This window comes from Galleria mellonella, unplaced genomic scaffold, assembly GCF_026898425.1.
Source record: "Galleria mellonella isolate WM207_F2 unplaced genomic scaffold, CSIRO_AGI_GalMel_v1 utg116, whole genome shotgun sequence".
Taxonomy (NCBI): Eukaryota; Metazoa; Arthropoda; class Insecta; order Lepidoptera; family Pyralidae; genus Galleria; species Galleria mellonella.
In genome coordinates this window covers 3949129-3966056 of record NW_026441978.1, presented here as the reverse complement: position 1 = coordinate 3966056, position 16928 = coordinate 3949129, and the positions used below count along the sequence as shown (strand labels likewise).

The window sequence follows — 16928 nt, the reverse complement described above, 5'->3', positions numbered from 1 at the left end:
CATCAGGAAACCTCTGCAAATGTACTTAAAAACTATTTCGACTATTACATTATTGGTGGGCTTACCTCTCTTATAGAGTGTATGACACCGTCGGAGTCGACGACCTGCGTGATCCTGTAGGGAGAGACCTGCAATGCGTCCAGCGCGCGGCCCGGCGCCGACAGGATCTCATGTTCCAACGACCTAGAGTCACATGGCAATGTTTACTTCATCTTCATCTCTACATTTCGGCTATAGAAATCTCTATGATTAAAACTAAACAATGCTATTCGACGAGTCTTTGGTTGAATTGATCTAATTGATTCCATGTTCTGGCTGTGATACTTTTAGTCCTACATAGTTTTACATAGAAGAGAATCCCAATTCGAAACGACTATCACCTAACTGTTTAATAAATAAAAAGTATTTTATATCAAAGGTAATTTATTAAGAAATATATCGCGAGTGGGTGAAAAAATCCTGTCCAAACAAAGATTAATTAAAAATCAAAATATATCTTTTTCTTAAACATTGCACTTATATATTTAATGAATAAATTTAATACCAACCGAATGTATGAAGCCTACAGAATAAGCAAAAGTTGGGTTGTTTATTTTTTCTTGGTATAACTATTTCACTTTAGTAAGTATTAAAAGAATTGATGGAATGTATTAAATTATATGACACAATTGTATTGAAAAGATACGCACCTGAGTACAGCAGCTCTGGGTGCTCTGCTCTGTTGATTGAGGACTTTAGCCAGGGAAGCCTTCAAGCTTGCCCCGCATGGAGTCTCCGCGTCGCGGTCAGCGTCGTGCAGCGCAAGCCCGGCCAGGCCGCGCACTCGCGCGTACTTCCCTTTCACGTCTACAGAAGATGAATCTTCGAACGATATCCATGTTGTGTTCCTTAAAATAGATGGACATTTTGTTATGTTATAAAATTACGATAATAATGTTTCCTTTAAATTATAAACAGGTTAAAAAAAATAAGTTCCAACAACTTGATCCGATGGGATTCTAACCCACATCTCTCTGCTATCCGAGCTGAGTGTGTTCCCAATTATGTTTTCAAACTATTAATAACTGTTTATATCCCGCAGCTTTGTCTGCGTAAATTAGTATATAAAGAGTCCTATGTGCTAAGTTTTAACTTTATTCTCTATCTGTATATATTCAAGAGGGAGACTTGTCGATTGCTTGGGTATGTGTTTGTGTTTGCAAGTTCTAGTCTTGGCAACGCATATTCTCTATCTGTATATATTCTAATATAACTAAGTTCTATAAAAAAAAAAAAAAAAAAAAAAAAAAAAAAAAAAAAAAAAAAAAAAAATCTAATATAACGTACCCGGGGGCAAAGTTTAATAGCCCCTTGCTAGCAATATACCCTCCCAGAGTGACCTCCACGCGGTTCCACCTGGAGACCATCATGGTTAATTCTTATCAAATTCATCATGTTAGGCCAACTGACCTGCATTCATTCTCACCTATCATCTTCCTCTGGAGCCTCGTCGGTGTATACTGATAACGCAGGCGGGGTTATCACTTCATTATCACCATCGTCTTATGTTAAAATTATGGTAGCCATATATTCAGATATACCTATGACCATTAACTACCATATTCACAGAAGACATCTAATGTGTTGGACTTCAGAAATAGAACCTCATTGAAGTTTTATTATGCAGCAATATGTTTTTAGTATAAAAATTATATAATATTTAAATCTATAATATATATAAAATTATATAATCTGTTAATCGACAAATAATCACCATACAAACTCCTTTTATTTCGAATATTAATCCTGAAAGTTGAGAGTTTTAATTACCTTAATATAGGTGTTCAAATGTATACTAAATGACCTTTTCTAAACTCACTTGAAAGCGTACGGCGCTGACAGATCCTGATCTCTCTCCAAGGTCCACCTTCCCTTCTGTAGTAGCCTACACACTTCAGCTTGATCTATTTCCCTGGGTTCTTCCTCCACAGTCGGGCTGCCTGGAGTACTAAGAGTCTCATTGAGCAAAGTAAACTTGCGTCCCGTTGCTGGTAAGCTGATGACAACCTTAGACGCTGGTACTCCCAGACCCACCACTAAGTCCACTACAGAATCCTGTAAATATAAGTATTTTTATTTATATTCAACTGAAAATAATGGATTTCTATTGATTTCAGTTACTTTCATATTTTCGTTATTATGGGCGAAACAGTATACTCTGTTATGTCCATGGTACTGCTCATGTCTGTAGGCGACGGTTACCACTTGCCATCAGGTGGACCGTCAGCTTATTTGCCATTCTAAGTTGTATATAAAAAAAATATAATGATTCTTATTTTGTCCGAAAAAATAAAATAAACCTTACGACGTCAGAATAATGAGAATAGACATCAACATCATAAGCCTCCCCCTTGGATGAGGGGGGTGGGTTGCCAGTAGTTTCTACGCTTGGCAGGCGGATTGGCAACCGCAGTTAGGCTTTGGATATGTTTTAAGAGGGACGCTGCTGCCTATTCTTCTTCCCTCGACTCAGATCCTTAGTCGTCTCTTAAGACTCACGGGATAAGAAGGGATGGCGTATTCTATGCCGGGACCACACAGGTATAGACATGTTCATGGGAAATTACTGTGAAATAGTTTTGTAAAAAAATTAAACTATACAAGTTGTATATTTTTCAAACGATTTCTAACCGACTCATTTTATCCCATAGAAACTTTATCAAAATCGATACAGTAGTGTAATTTTTAAATCAAAATAACTGGTTTTGCCACTATTGAAGGCTGTATTTTTTGTAGAACAAAACAATATTTCAATTAATTTTAAAATAAACATAAAATATTAAAAACAAAATATAATAAACATAAAATATTGCTTAGTGATAAGGCCGCTTTTTGTATCACTTCTCATTAATATTTACTGTATTTGTTATTTCTCTTTTTACTTGGTGCAATAAAGTGTAAATAAATAAATAAAATAAAATAAAAATACCAATTTATTTACTACTGTGGAATTCATTAGAACCATTGCTAAACTATCAAAATAGTTAATAGATGTATGGATGCACCTGGCATGTGTGGCCTAGTTCATCTATACTGTACCAACAGACATGTACCTAACGAACTTAAACTTGGGGTACAGAAAATCGTACTTTATTGACGTTATCCCAAATGTGAATATTGCACAGCAAAAATAGTGACGATTCTATTTTTTGCATTTACTTGCTCACCTTCACCATAATAAATTTTAATTACTCATCCCAGTACAGTTGTCGTGTCATATGAATTGGTTAAAAATATTTCAGTATAAATAGGTACCAAAATTTTAAAATCCCTATTTACACTATTTTTAATATTAGGCTTATTAATGAAGAATTTAATAATAATTTAAAAAAATATGACAAAATACTTCAATAGCATTAAAAATAAAGTTTAACTTTAATAAAGATTGTGTCCTTCAAAAAACTGACTTCAATTGTGACAAAACAGGTAATTTTGATTTTAAAACAAACTATTGAAACCGGTTTTGATAAAATAGCTATGGGACCAATCTGTAAGTATATCCTTTCAGATGAAAAGAAACCTTAAATTGGTTTAGAACTTAAAAAAATGACCAAATTTAGATCCTTCTTCTTTTTAATGTCCGTTGAAAATAAATTTATTATTAATAAATCTAAAAAAGTCTAACAAATTATTAGATATTTTTATGTGTTTCCTAATTCATACCTCACTGAGACTATGTCTCTGATCTCAGTAAGTCAAAAAAAAAAAACAAATTATTTACTACTGTTATCAAAATTTGCAAATTAAACTCATGGTGGTTACAATATTACTTTTTTTTTACTAAAGTATTAATTTTATAATTATAAAAAAATATACAAACGATAATTTAAAAAAAAAACTTTTAATTTTTAATTTACGATTTTAGAAACTGTACCTTAATTCAATAGAATTTAAACGATGCACATAAATCTAAACGATTCGAATGGAACGAGTGATTCCTAATCACTATAACAGTCTTGATGTTACTCATTAGGTCACATACATTGAATACATTAAGTTTATATTAGGAAAGCAGACTGCCAACTGGCGGGAGTCGACAAAAAAAACTTGTCTTTTTACTGAACTTCCAAAATAGGAGGGTAATTGTAATTCAGGTGTATGTCGGGATCTCTGGTGCAACGCTTGTATCCTACAGACTTGCTGAGTTTTAATAAATGAGTTTTCGTTATTTTCGTATCGTCACAATGGCAGTACCATAGACTATGGCAGTATATTTTTTTTTATCAGAAAAAGAAGCCTAAAGAAAGAAAGTTATATTACACGACAATGATATATAATTAATATGTATATATGTCATAAAATATCAAGAAATTGACTTTAATAATTAATCAATTAGTCTTTTTTTTATACAACTTAAATGGCAAACAAGCTGACGGCCCACCTGATGGAAAGTGGTAACCGTCGCATATAGACATGAGCAGTACCATGGACATAACAGAGTATACTGTTTCGCCCATGATACGCCCCATGTGTTGCCATTCCTGAGGATTCAGGTGTTATTCCTCTGTACCCAGTAAATTCACGCCATATCCCCCCCTTCAAACCAAAACACAGTCATGCAAACACAACTGCTTCACGGTTGAAACACGAATGGGACAGAGGTACCCAAGCAATCGACTTTTGTACAAAGTCTCTCTCTGGTCTATTTTTTTTTACTTAATAAAATTTATAAGGTCGATTTCTGTAATGTTTAATAATAATAGTAATTCTGTTGTTTACACCTACTAGTGTCGGTCATCACTTTTCACCAGGTAGTCAGTCATCAGTATACTTACGTACTAATTCTTGTAACTAGTGTAAAAAACTCAGGTCTGTAAGTATATCTAATTTTTTACAATCAATTCATAATCGATGTTGAGTCAGTTGTCTGTCTTAATTAGAATCAACACCGGTCTTATCTCTGATAATAATGAACTGTCTGTCCGTATCTGTTACAATCGACGTTATATAATATCTTGATTTGGTTTCTCAATTACTTCACAAATAACAAACACTTATTATCGAATTTACGATCTTTTCGAACAATATATGTATCCAAACGATAAGTTGTTAGTTAGGGACTTTACAAATAAGCAGAAATTACTTATTTTTTAATAACTCTTATTGAACTATTTATCATACAATAAATCACATATTGTAATAATATTGTCTAATATTTTTATATATTTATTTTAATGGCAACACTGTAAATGACAATTTTTCTATAATTAAATTATTAATAATTAAATAATAATTTAACTGCCATATTCCCTTTAAACTAAAACGCAACCATACAAGCAGTGTTGCTTATATTAGGGCCACAAATGGGGCAGAGGTACTGAAGCAGTTAATTTATGTACACAGTATCTCTTTGCTAAATATTGCAAAAAGAATTATTAAAATCGAATCAGCCTAATGAGAAAATCGCACAACAAAGCTACAAAAAAAAAGACGAAAATCTTTTTCGTTTAGGGATTATTTAAAAAGGTTTAAATTCTAAAGGACATTTGAAATTCTCTCTTACACTTACCGTGTTCATCATATCCCACATTCCACTCAGCCTACTCGGATGATATGTCATCTTCTTCACCAACCCCAAAGCATGAGTTTGAACCATCACCAAGTCCACTTTCTTCACCAAAACTCTAAGATCGTAATACTTCGCCAAGAGTTCAGGATGAGCTGGTAATGCCAAAAACAGTGGGCCCCCACCAGACGAACTGATGGTAGACCTGGCCGCTTCCACCGCCTCCAGGACTTTGGTCTTGTTGAGGAAACGGTGCGCATCGTATATCTCAAGACCTTGAACATGTTTGGACTTGAGGAGCTTACGGAGATCCTGTAAAAGATAAAAATTGAAATGAGAATATGCTGTATAATTATTTTTTATGCAACTTACAATGGAAAACAAGCTGACGGCCCACCTGATGGAAAGTGGTAACCGTCGCCTATAGACATTGACATTTATTTATTAAGAACAAAACACAAAAATGAACCTACAAATGTCTTTCTATCATTGAGTAATTGATATACATACCTACCATACATCCAAATAATAAATTTTGAAAAGTCTTGTCTCTTTACGCATTATACATATCAATAATACAGACTAGTTTTCAAAACGACGCACTTTTTATGCTTTCAGACTCTATTAGGAGGATTAACCTTTGAACACTTAATAAAAAAAAACGATGCGTCAATTTTTAAATTGGTTGATCTTTTTTGGATGTTTTTGACACTTGTGGCTTCATCTAGATGTGTATTATCTACGTAGAATATAAGGAGTAACCTCTTACTTTTTGAAGTTAAAGTACTTTAATTAAAATTATATTCAAATTATCACATATCAAAGCATTTAATTAATTAATTGACTTTTAATTTGTACTAATTAATGTAAGATATCAGCAAACTGTCCATGCTCTTATTATTCATTTGTTTACGTTTTCAATAAGTTTCGTTGAATCGAACTAGTAAATGTCGACCTACAGTGAGTGTGAGTTTATCAGAACTTTTTTCAAAACAACAATTTACTAAGTGACCTATTTTAACTGAATTCACTAGCTGTTGACATTGAAAACGTCCATGCAAGCGACGCCGCGGTTCGCCACTACTGTCGTGTGAATAAATCCTTCGACGGTGAAATCTTGCGTAACAAGGGTGCGCCTGACGGCTGTACAGGCGCGTTCTAAATATCAAGTTGTTTTAGTTCCCGCTATATCAATTTCTTAAGGTGTCAAATATTATATATGCCCGGTGCAACACTTGAAATAAAAATAACATTTGGCGCCATTTTTAACAGTTTCTTTTAATTTTTGTAGTTGTAAATGAATAGTTGTATATTCCTTTTGTCGAGGCCCTAATTTACTGGTATGTTACAATATAATAATCTTATATCTGATTTATCTTTAGAAGTCAGAAATAAGAAGATAACTATTTACTATACGATCACTTTAATATATATATATATATATATACATAATATGTATCTGTTAATTTTTTTCCTAGTATTTCAATAACAGCATTAACTTTAGACTCTAACTTTAGTTTACTATTGTAATCTTTTGGAGGAAACAATAAAGAGTATCTATCTATCTATCTAATCTCTTAAAATGTCAGGTTGGCATCCAAGAAGGCGTTTCAAATAAGTGCTATTTCATTCCCATGTGCTGAGAATGAAACTTCAAGTAAATTAATTTAATGAAGAAAAAAATATCATCTTGACTCCATTAGCCATTCTGCAGGAAAAGAGATTCAAGACTCTCATGAATAAAGACCTAAACTTATAAAGTATATTATGTAAGATATAATTAACATAATATTTCAACCCTAGACTACCTTAGACATAGCTTCCTCATAGGAGTACTTTATCTATCAAGCAATCTTTTTCGCAAATATTTCGAAGCACGTGTAAAACACTTTGCAGCTGCTAAGATTCTGACCCGCGGAGACGTAATCCAATGGTACAGGAGTCTTATTTAAAAGTCCCGAAAGCTAATTGAAATTGTAATATAATGTAAAATGCAAAGTAAATAAATAGTTATTGCTATTATTAGGTCAGGCTGCTTGGAATAAGTTCTTGATATATATTTTCTTGTTCTGGTGTGTAATGCGATTTGTTCCCCTAGTCAATTATACCTTAAACATGAAAGCAGTGATGACACATTGTATTCTTACGCTGTCACGATTCATAGAGATGTAAGTACCGAATATTATTCAAAACGTAAACCACTTTTCAAACCGTATGTACGTACAATGAATAACACGGTCGTGTCGACTTAACAGGAGCGTATCGCGACCGGTTTTCTACAAGATTTAAATTATCGTTACGTCACTATATGATCTCTTAACGTATCTCTTGGTCTATATATAACAAAAGTCCGGCTAATTGATAATATAATTTGATTGTTTATTAATGCAGTTTTCAAATACAGTATTTATCTGTTGAGTAATACTTATTTCAATAGTTAATGGTAGATCAGTGTTACTTATTTATTACATTGTAGGTACCAACTCGATCTTACGTAGTATTATATACATTTAGTCATTAAATTTAAATCTATTTTGGCCACATTTTACACATATATTATATTTATAGCACTAAACACTTATGTCAAAGACAAATAGTAAAAACAAATAGATACGTTTAACTTAAAAAAAAAATTTAATCATCTCAATAAAATTTTTATCAAATGAGATAAATGCAACGGAATATAAGATATTTAAATGGAATAACAAGTACTGGTTCCTAATAAATATTTTTTTATACAGAAAGAATCTTGATCTTGTGTTATTATAGCACACCTGCAATTGGTGTTGTGGGTGATCATGGGCGGCGGTAGTCACTTACCATCAAAAATGCTGTTTGCCCCCTGTATTGTAAAAAAAAAAAAAATCTGAATTTAAAATTTGTGTTTGGCGCGAAATCTCTTATGATTTTTTTTTTTTTTACTACTGTGGAGAATCAAGTATTTAGTGGAAAGCTTTGATTATTATATTAAATATAACATGAAAGGATCAACTGAAGAGAGATAAATTGCATTTATTTAAACGCATGAATAACATACGTTCTACATAGAGTTACTTATTAGGAGTTCAGTAAATCAAGTGCTATAGTTTTGCAATAGCTACAAACAAACGTAAATCTATTTATATAGATATAAGTTTTCTTTGTACATTACACTCTCGCTGATTTTTAAGAATATCCATTTATAATAATTTCATAAAACTAATATTTATTTTTTTTAAACAATATTTATTGGAGCCGATTTTAATTAATGTTAATTGAAATACAAATCCCATAAAACAATAGCATACAAGTGACCTCTACATACCGTCCCTGGTTTTAAAGTAACGCCCTTTCTGTGTTCCAATGCGAGTTTACTATATAATATGTCATCGGCTCGCCAACAAAAGAAGGCCATCTATATCGTCCAGTTGTATATTTCCGCGCCATTGTTCAATGTCCAAGGATGGGAGTGACAGTACAATACGATTACCTAATAGCTAGTTTATTTAGAAGATTGATAGAGGGTAAAACTAGGCGTCCATTGTTGTGCGGTGATTTAGTGGTAACGATATTGTTTAAACAGAAAAATTCTCTTTATTAAAAAATTCGATGGTGGTAAGGTAACTGTCAAGGGTATATAAATCAATCTTAGTCCGGTAGGTAACTCAGTCAGATGACACTTACCTGCGATCTGCAGAACCCGAGATCGAATCCTGTAGTCTTAGATTATATAGATATAGCATCAAGTATCAAAATGTTTCAATATTTAATTAGCTAATTTGACGTTTGGCTATTTATTTTAAATCAAAACAGTACCTACACGCTTTTTCAGTATTGTAAGTAATTGGATAATTTTTTTTATTATAAATTTGGAACTATTTTTTCTGATATAATATACATATGTATAAAATGCTTATAAATTAATATACAATTGTATTAATCAAAATGGCGACCGTTTTCAACAATTTAAAAAAGAAAACATATTTTATGTTCATACTCATCATAAATCAAAGTAAAGATAAACATCATTAAGAACCACTATGCATTGTTTATCTCATTCTTTCAAATTATACTAATTCATAATATATAACTCTAACTATAATAACTCTCTCACATACTTAGTATAAATTATATATGCTAGTAACCCGATTTACGCACACATGGATTAAGAAAAGTTCACCTGTTTTTGGGGAAACATTTGTATGGAGACGCTCTATCTATATAACCTAAGCTATAGCCTAAACAAATCGTTTAAAAATATTGTTTTTATTTATTACTTTATAAAAGCCATCGGTCTATAAACTAGAACAAGTAGTTAGAAGCTTTCTTGTATAACAAAGCGGCCTAGAAACGTAATACCAAAGGGCACCAATGAGAGATGATAGATGAGGATGAAAGCAGGCCAGTTGCCCCCTTATGACGTATTCAACGAGAATTAACCACGGTAGTTTCCAGAGTGAACCACGTAGAGACCGATTTGATGGGATAAACTGCTACCTATCCTACTGACAGACCTATTACTAACAAATCTATTTCTCCCTCTTTTCACGAGAAATAGTGATAGTGTAATCTGTTATATGGGGGGAAAGGGATTGTTAGTAATGGAGACTGAGAATCCCATTGCTAGCAATATACCCAACCAGGTCGACCCCCTCGCAGTTCCCCCTGGAAACTATCATGGTTAATTCCTGATGGATTCATCATGATGGGCTAACTGGCCTGCTTTCATTCTCATCGATCACCCTTCACTGGTGCCCCGCCAGCGAATCCCGTTAGCGCAGGCGGGATTACCATACCATTTTTACTCATAAAAAATCTGTTATTTTGATACTATCAATAGAAAAATGTATGAATGAATAAAAACTCTTTATTGTTTCCTTCAAAAGATGATACAGAGTAATGTAGTCTCTAAAATTTCTGGTAGATGCAACCGAGGATATTAATCTTGTGGAGGGGACAATAATCAGTATCTATCTATGACATCTTTTATTCTCATATTGTAGACGTCCATATTTACATAGATGTAACATTGGTATGTACAAACAAAATTGGCCATCTTAAACGAGTACTTTCACGTTTTAGAAGTCGATTGAAATTTTTAATTTAGAAATTAATTAGCCGTATCTCAGCATCCTCACATATGAACCTGGTTCACAATAAATGTCAATCGATCAGAGATTGATTAAATTCCAAGGTAGTTCCGAAAGGCTAAGGCCGTAATTCTATAAATGCGCTAATTACAGGTAATGAACTATATGATCATACCATATAGAAGCTGTTATTTTAGAAACATAAATACTTGGTGACAAAATTACAGTAATCGAAACAAAACAGTACGATTACGTGTTGGATTATGGTAGGATCAAATATTTATTTTCAAATTTCTACAAATATTAAAATGAGATTTATTCGTAAAAAACATACTGTAGTTTCTTAACTAATATTAATATTATAGTTTTGTAAGGGTACAGTAATTATGGTTTTAGAACTGGGCTCCTAAATAGGTTAATATAATAACGTGTGTTAAAGGGTCGCAGCCCTTTAGTATTTATATATATTTCTTAGGTAGAATTATTGCCAATGTTTTTCCTAAAGACTTACAGTATGGGATTTTCCGAAAAGGGTATATTAAGGTTTCTTCAGAGTAGGCAATGCGCATGTGACACCACTGGTGTTGCAGGCGTCCATAGACTACAGTGATCCCGGTGAATATCTCATCCATGCGAACGAAGTCGCGGTTAAGAAATAGTATATCACCATTATCTTCCTACCCTTTATTATTTGGGGTCGGCGTAATATATTTTTATCCATGTTACTTAAGGATTTGGCTTATAGTTTTACGACCGGCCGCCTGCCTGACGTCAAACCTCTTTAGGAAGGTAAGAAATAGTATATAATATAAGTTAATTACATATAACTTGTCTAAATTAATTGAAATAAAAAAAAAATTAAACGAGACTTCCATTCCAATTTTAGACAAAATATATATCTTAATTGTAGTAACAATTATGTTAAGACATTACAACTATTAATTACATTGTACAATTTTTTTCGAAAGACTACTAAATGGCTTCTTTGTTTGCAGATTTTGGCAATTTGTCTATGGTCTGCGTGATTAATTTCTTTCTCGAAGACGAAACTGAGTCGCTTATTTTTAAAAAATCATGCGCCACATAATTTATTTTATTTATTTATTTATTAAATACGAGAAATTTACAACAGCGAGTACATTGGACCGCGCATTAGGCGAACCTGTATCGCGGGAGTCCATATGAGATTACCAAGACACGGTGATTTACAAATATAAATTAAATTAAAATACTAAGCCAGTTTTACGAAAGCAACAAGTTAGAATGAAGTGCTTCTTGAAGACATGCGCATAAAATAGAAAATTATGTTATTATTATGTTACTATTTTAATAATTGAACTGATTTGTCTCTCTTTATTTCATGCAAAATTAAATTATATTTAAAATTAATTAAATAAATTAAATTTTAAAAAGTGCCAAAACAGTGTTATTGTTAAAATAGTTTCGAAGAAGATTTCAGTTTTTATAAATAAGGGTATTATATTCTATTATTTTTTAATTTTAATTATTATTATTCTGTTCATTAACATCTGTATTATGCCTGTACCTGTTACACTAAATAAAAACGAGTCAGCTAATTTGACAATTAGCTGACGAAAAGTCGACCCGTTTTTGTAACTCGAGGCTTTACTTATATAATCTAAGGTACAAATATATTACCTATGTCAAGATGAGAGCACAGATTTATGCGGGCGAAGCCATAGTAATCAATTAGTATGAAATGGTAGCATAGTCTTTTTTTAATGGATGATAATGGAGTAGAGACCCCGCCTGCGCTAGCGGTATACGCTGGCGGTGCACCAGTGAAGGATGATAGGTAGACAATGAAAAACCAGGTCAGTTAGCCCAACGTGATGAATACATCTTGAATACAGCAGGATGGTTTCCAAAGGAACCGCGTGAAGGTCGACCTGACAGGGTATATTGCTAGCAATGAGACTGGAAACCGGCATTACTAACAATTCCTTCCCCCTGGCATAATGATTCAACACACTGTCTCATGTTTTAATGTCGCGGGTTTGATCTCCGCGCAATACAAATATTTGTACGCATATCTGTTAGAATTGGTCTGGATATGTTATACATAGGTATAAAAAAAATATTAAGTAGACATATTTACAAATAATTTTCGATGGTTATCTATAGTATAGGAAAAGCTGCTAGTTTAGAACTATGCTGTTTATTTTTTTTTTTATTTATTTCAGCCATTATCTGTCCACTACTAAACAAAGGTCTGTCATAAAGAACCCCCACAAACTGTCATACAACGACCTGCATCCATTGACGCCCTGCAATACATTTGAGGTCATCACTCCATCTAGTGAAAGTTATCCTACACTACATTTGCCCGTACAGGGTCCGATGGGGAAGAAAGGTTTTTCCCGCTGTCGATTCTTCAAGCTATGTGACCAGTCCCATTGTCACTTCAACTTGTTTATCCTTCTAATGAAAATATGTGTTTATTTATTACTATTTATTTATTTATTTATACACAACTGTATCGGTATGTATGCCAATATCGCAACAAATTTCTAACATACCATAGACACGTCATGTACCAAGTTACCAATGTGAACTGGTTGTTGCCAGATTGCCAGCCAATTAAATATAAAACACTTGGAAAACTGCCGATAAATCATCAATAGATTGCGTCAACGTCTGACCACAGTTAACTTGGTTTAATATTAACCTGTTTACATGTTCTATGGTGATTATATACAGACATACTTAATATTGCCACATGGTCCCGGCAAAAAATGGGCCATCCCCACTTTTCTCATGGTTGTCGGAAGAGGCGATTGAGGGAATTAAATGGTCGAGGGATGGGCAATAGGCTTTTAAAACATCAATAAAAGCCTAACTGTGATTTGCTAACCCGTCTGCCAAACGTAGCAACAACTGGCAAAACCCGCATTTTTTATTCCACCGAATGGCAGTATTTACCGACATGAATAGAGGCAAAACCGGTTATTTTAAATTAAAAATTAACTACTGAACCGATATTGATAAAATCTCTATGTGAGCAATCTGTAAGTTTATACTGTCAGATAAAAAAAGGAGTTTTCCAAATTGCTTTATAAATGATGGAGTTCTGAGGCAACAAACCTAAAGGATACAAACGAACTCAATTTTTGAAGTCAGTTAAAAATCCATCCACATTCGCCACGCCATAAAATAAGCCAATGACATTGATATTTAAATACATGAACATATAATCAGTGTGAAAGGGCACTAATACCAGTCGTAAAGTGTTTTAAGTGTCTCACTTGAACTCTATTTCAATGCATTAGGGGTGTGGTAATGAATATCATAATTTATGTGCATAATAACATTAGCTGTGAACAGATCTCATTACTTATTATCGCACCTGTGTCGCTAAAATTAAGTGATATTATTTATCTATGTAATCAAAATTAAAAACAAAATCTATACATACAATAATACTGTAGAGATCGAATGTCTGTACATAGAAAAAAAAAACGCTAAAAACCGAGTCAAGAGGATGTTTTTCAATTTTTTTATTTCTCTGTCTGTTTGTACGGGCTAATCTCCGAAACTGTTGGACCAAATCAAATGAAATTTTGCATTGTGGTACCTTATAATTATTAACTATAGTAACTTACTATAATACTACTATAATAACTTATATATAACTATAGTAACTTATATAGCTTAACACATAGTCTTAAATGAAGTCATTTTGACCTGGCAAAGAGTGAGAACGACACATCATTTGTTAATTTTGGTCCAGTATTCCCAGACATAATCAATAGAGAGGAATAACAAATACCACGCGGACAAAGTCGCGGACAGCAGCTAGTATACAATAAGTTTATTCCATTTTGTTTTAGTACCAAGATAGTAGTTAATATAAAATAAAACGTTAAAGTAAAATGTGTTTTTACTTTTTTAAAGAAACAGGGAACATTAGCACAAAAAAAAGGAAATTTAGGCATTCTAAACTAATTTGCTAGCTGGACGCGCCATATTAGTGTGGAAAGTGCAAAATTCTTACAAGCTTTTACCATTTATCGACCCATGTTCATTTGAGAAAAATTACTCAGTTCTACTGATGAAACAATGATCTCAATTTGACTCTATATAAAAAGTAAATATATTTTTCTCTGAAAACAAAACTAGTGATGTGCCTAATCGTAATATATAATAAATAATCGTAAATAGTAAGCTTATTACCACACTATTTCTATTTTGACATAAATAAAATACAATGATGGCGACGATGTTTTGTATTATATTACTATTATATTATTTTGTTTTATATTATTACTATTATATTGAAAATATTTTAAATGAGAGCGTGATAAAAAATGGATTTTGCTTTACAACTAGCTAGATTATATTTAATAAAAAAAAAATTAAACCACAGTAGTAAACCCTATGAATTGCAAAAAAAAATATTGAAATATATAAAGAACAGGCTACGTAATCATGCAGGATACACACACGCGTACACAAAAAAAAGGAAAGATAAATTCAGATGAATCTTTGGATGTCGTTTAAAAACTTTTAGGTTTTGAATGTGGAATAGGCGCGAAATTTGTATTATATCCTGTGTTATATAATGGACTTTGTTAGTAATACAATAAGTTATGTCACCAATCGTACAATAGACAGAACAATATATTTAAGTGACCGAATCACTCATGACCAAACAGGATCGGCCACGCCTCCGCCCCGGCGTAAATAATCGTAAACAGCATTTAACATGGAAATGAGTCTGTAACGTTCCCATTCACATATCTATTAGGACATTGTACACCGGAATATATTAACACATAGTACATTTTGCAATTAACCTGCATGCATAATTTATAACGTTATTTATGAGATTTAGACTGTATGGGGTCTGATGGCCTGAGAAGATAAATGGGTCTTAATCCATAGGGTTGCCTATTGCTGTAGTTACCACCAAAGCAATATTTATTTTCTATTCCAATTTTATGACTCAGATGAACTCAGAATGATTTTCCAGAAATACAAATAGTCTACCTCGCAGTTCTGTTTTTTTTTTTTTTTTTTTTTTTTTTATTATATTGCAACTGCCTAATCCTTAAGCAATCGCTTAATCCTTAAAATAGGGCATATTTTATAAGAAACGAGATTACAAAAATCTAGATCACGCTTTTTTATGCAACATAGAATGGCAAACAAGCTGACGGCCCACCTGATGGAAAGTGGTAACCGTCGCCTACAGACATGAGCAGTACCATGGACATAACAGAGTATACTGTATCGCCCATGATATCCCCAATCTTATTATTAGCTTATCTTCTATTGGAATAGGCAGAAACAATAAAGTAACCGATCATCTGGTTATAATAAATTTCTTTGCATTCTACGCATTTATTGATATAACCATATTTTTTAACATAGTCTATGTTTAGTAAACCGCATATTCTGTCAACGTCTGCCCATCTAGGGCTGCACCTATTGACATCACCTCTCTCTATTATATCTCGTAACACTACTTTCATTCATTTTTTATTTATAAATTACTAAATGAATCCTATTAATATAATAAATGTGAAAGTTTGTAAAGATGGATGAATGTTTGTTACTTTTTTTACGCAAAAACTATTAATCGGATTTGAATGAAATTTGGTATACTTATTATTATATATGTGTTTCCGTCAGACGAGAAACTGTAATAATATTACAAAATCTAAGACAATTTAAACCGATTTCAGTAAGACAGGTTTCTGTTGTACTACTTGTATTGCGACATATCACTTTATACGGAAATCAAGCTTGTTTATAAGTTATAATTGTGATATACTGATCATGAACGAAATGTATCGTCAATTGACTCCAAGGTCCTTCAAATGTCAGCTACACTTGTTTTTCTTACTGAGACAAGGACTAAGTTAAAAAAAAAAACCTCTGAACGAGGCAGTGTCTCAATTCGACGGATTTATTGTGTAGGTTACGCAAAATCTTCATTAATTCCGAACTACTTTTTTCACTATCGATATAGTTTATTCACACGTTTTTTTTTATATCCCACCCTTCAAACCGAAACACAGCCATGTAAACACAACTGCTTCACGGTAGAAACACGAATAGGACAGAGGTACCCAAGCAATCGACTTTTGTACAAAGTCTCTCTCTGGTAATATGTTTTAATGGTTGACAATGAAGTGAATAGAATTGTAACCCCTTTTGCGCTTAGTTTCCCCTGACGGGGTACCAGTAAGTGTTGTCAGATAATGTAGTAATATCGGTAGATGACAATTTATTTCAATTTTAAAGATAATTTTACAAAGTATTCTGAAATAAATAGTTTGTTCATACAG

The 16928-nt window shown here is 32.7% G+C and overlaps 1 protein-coding gene across 1 annotated transcript in view; it reads right to left on the bottom strand.

The window, feature by feature from the left end:
* Positions 1-16928, bottom strand: part of LOC113513838 (uncharacterized) — a 40449-nt gene that overhangs the window by 11263 nt on the left and 12258 nt on the right. Inside the window, exons 2-5 of the mRNA XM_031909342.2 lie at positions 5549-5857; positions 1859-2094; positions 690-887; positions 66-183 (exon numbers count right to left, since the gene is read on the bottom strand). Of these exons, the coding sequence (XP_031765202.2) occupies positions 66-183; positions 690-887; positions 1859-2094; positions 5549-5857 (861 nt within the window). The remainder of the gene's footprint in view (positions 1-65; positions 184-689; positions 888-1858; positions 2095-5548; positions 5858-16928) is intronic.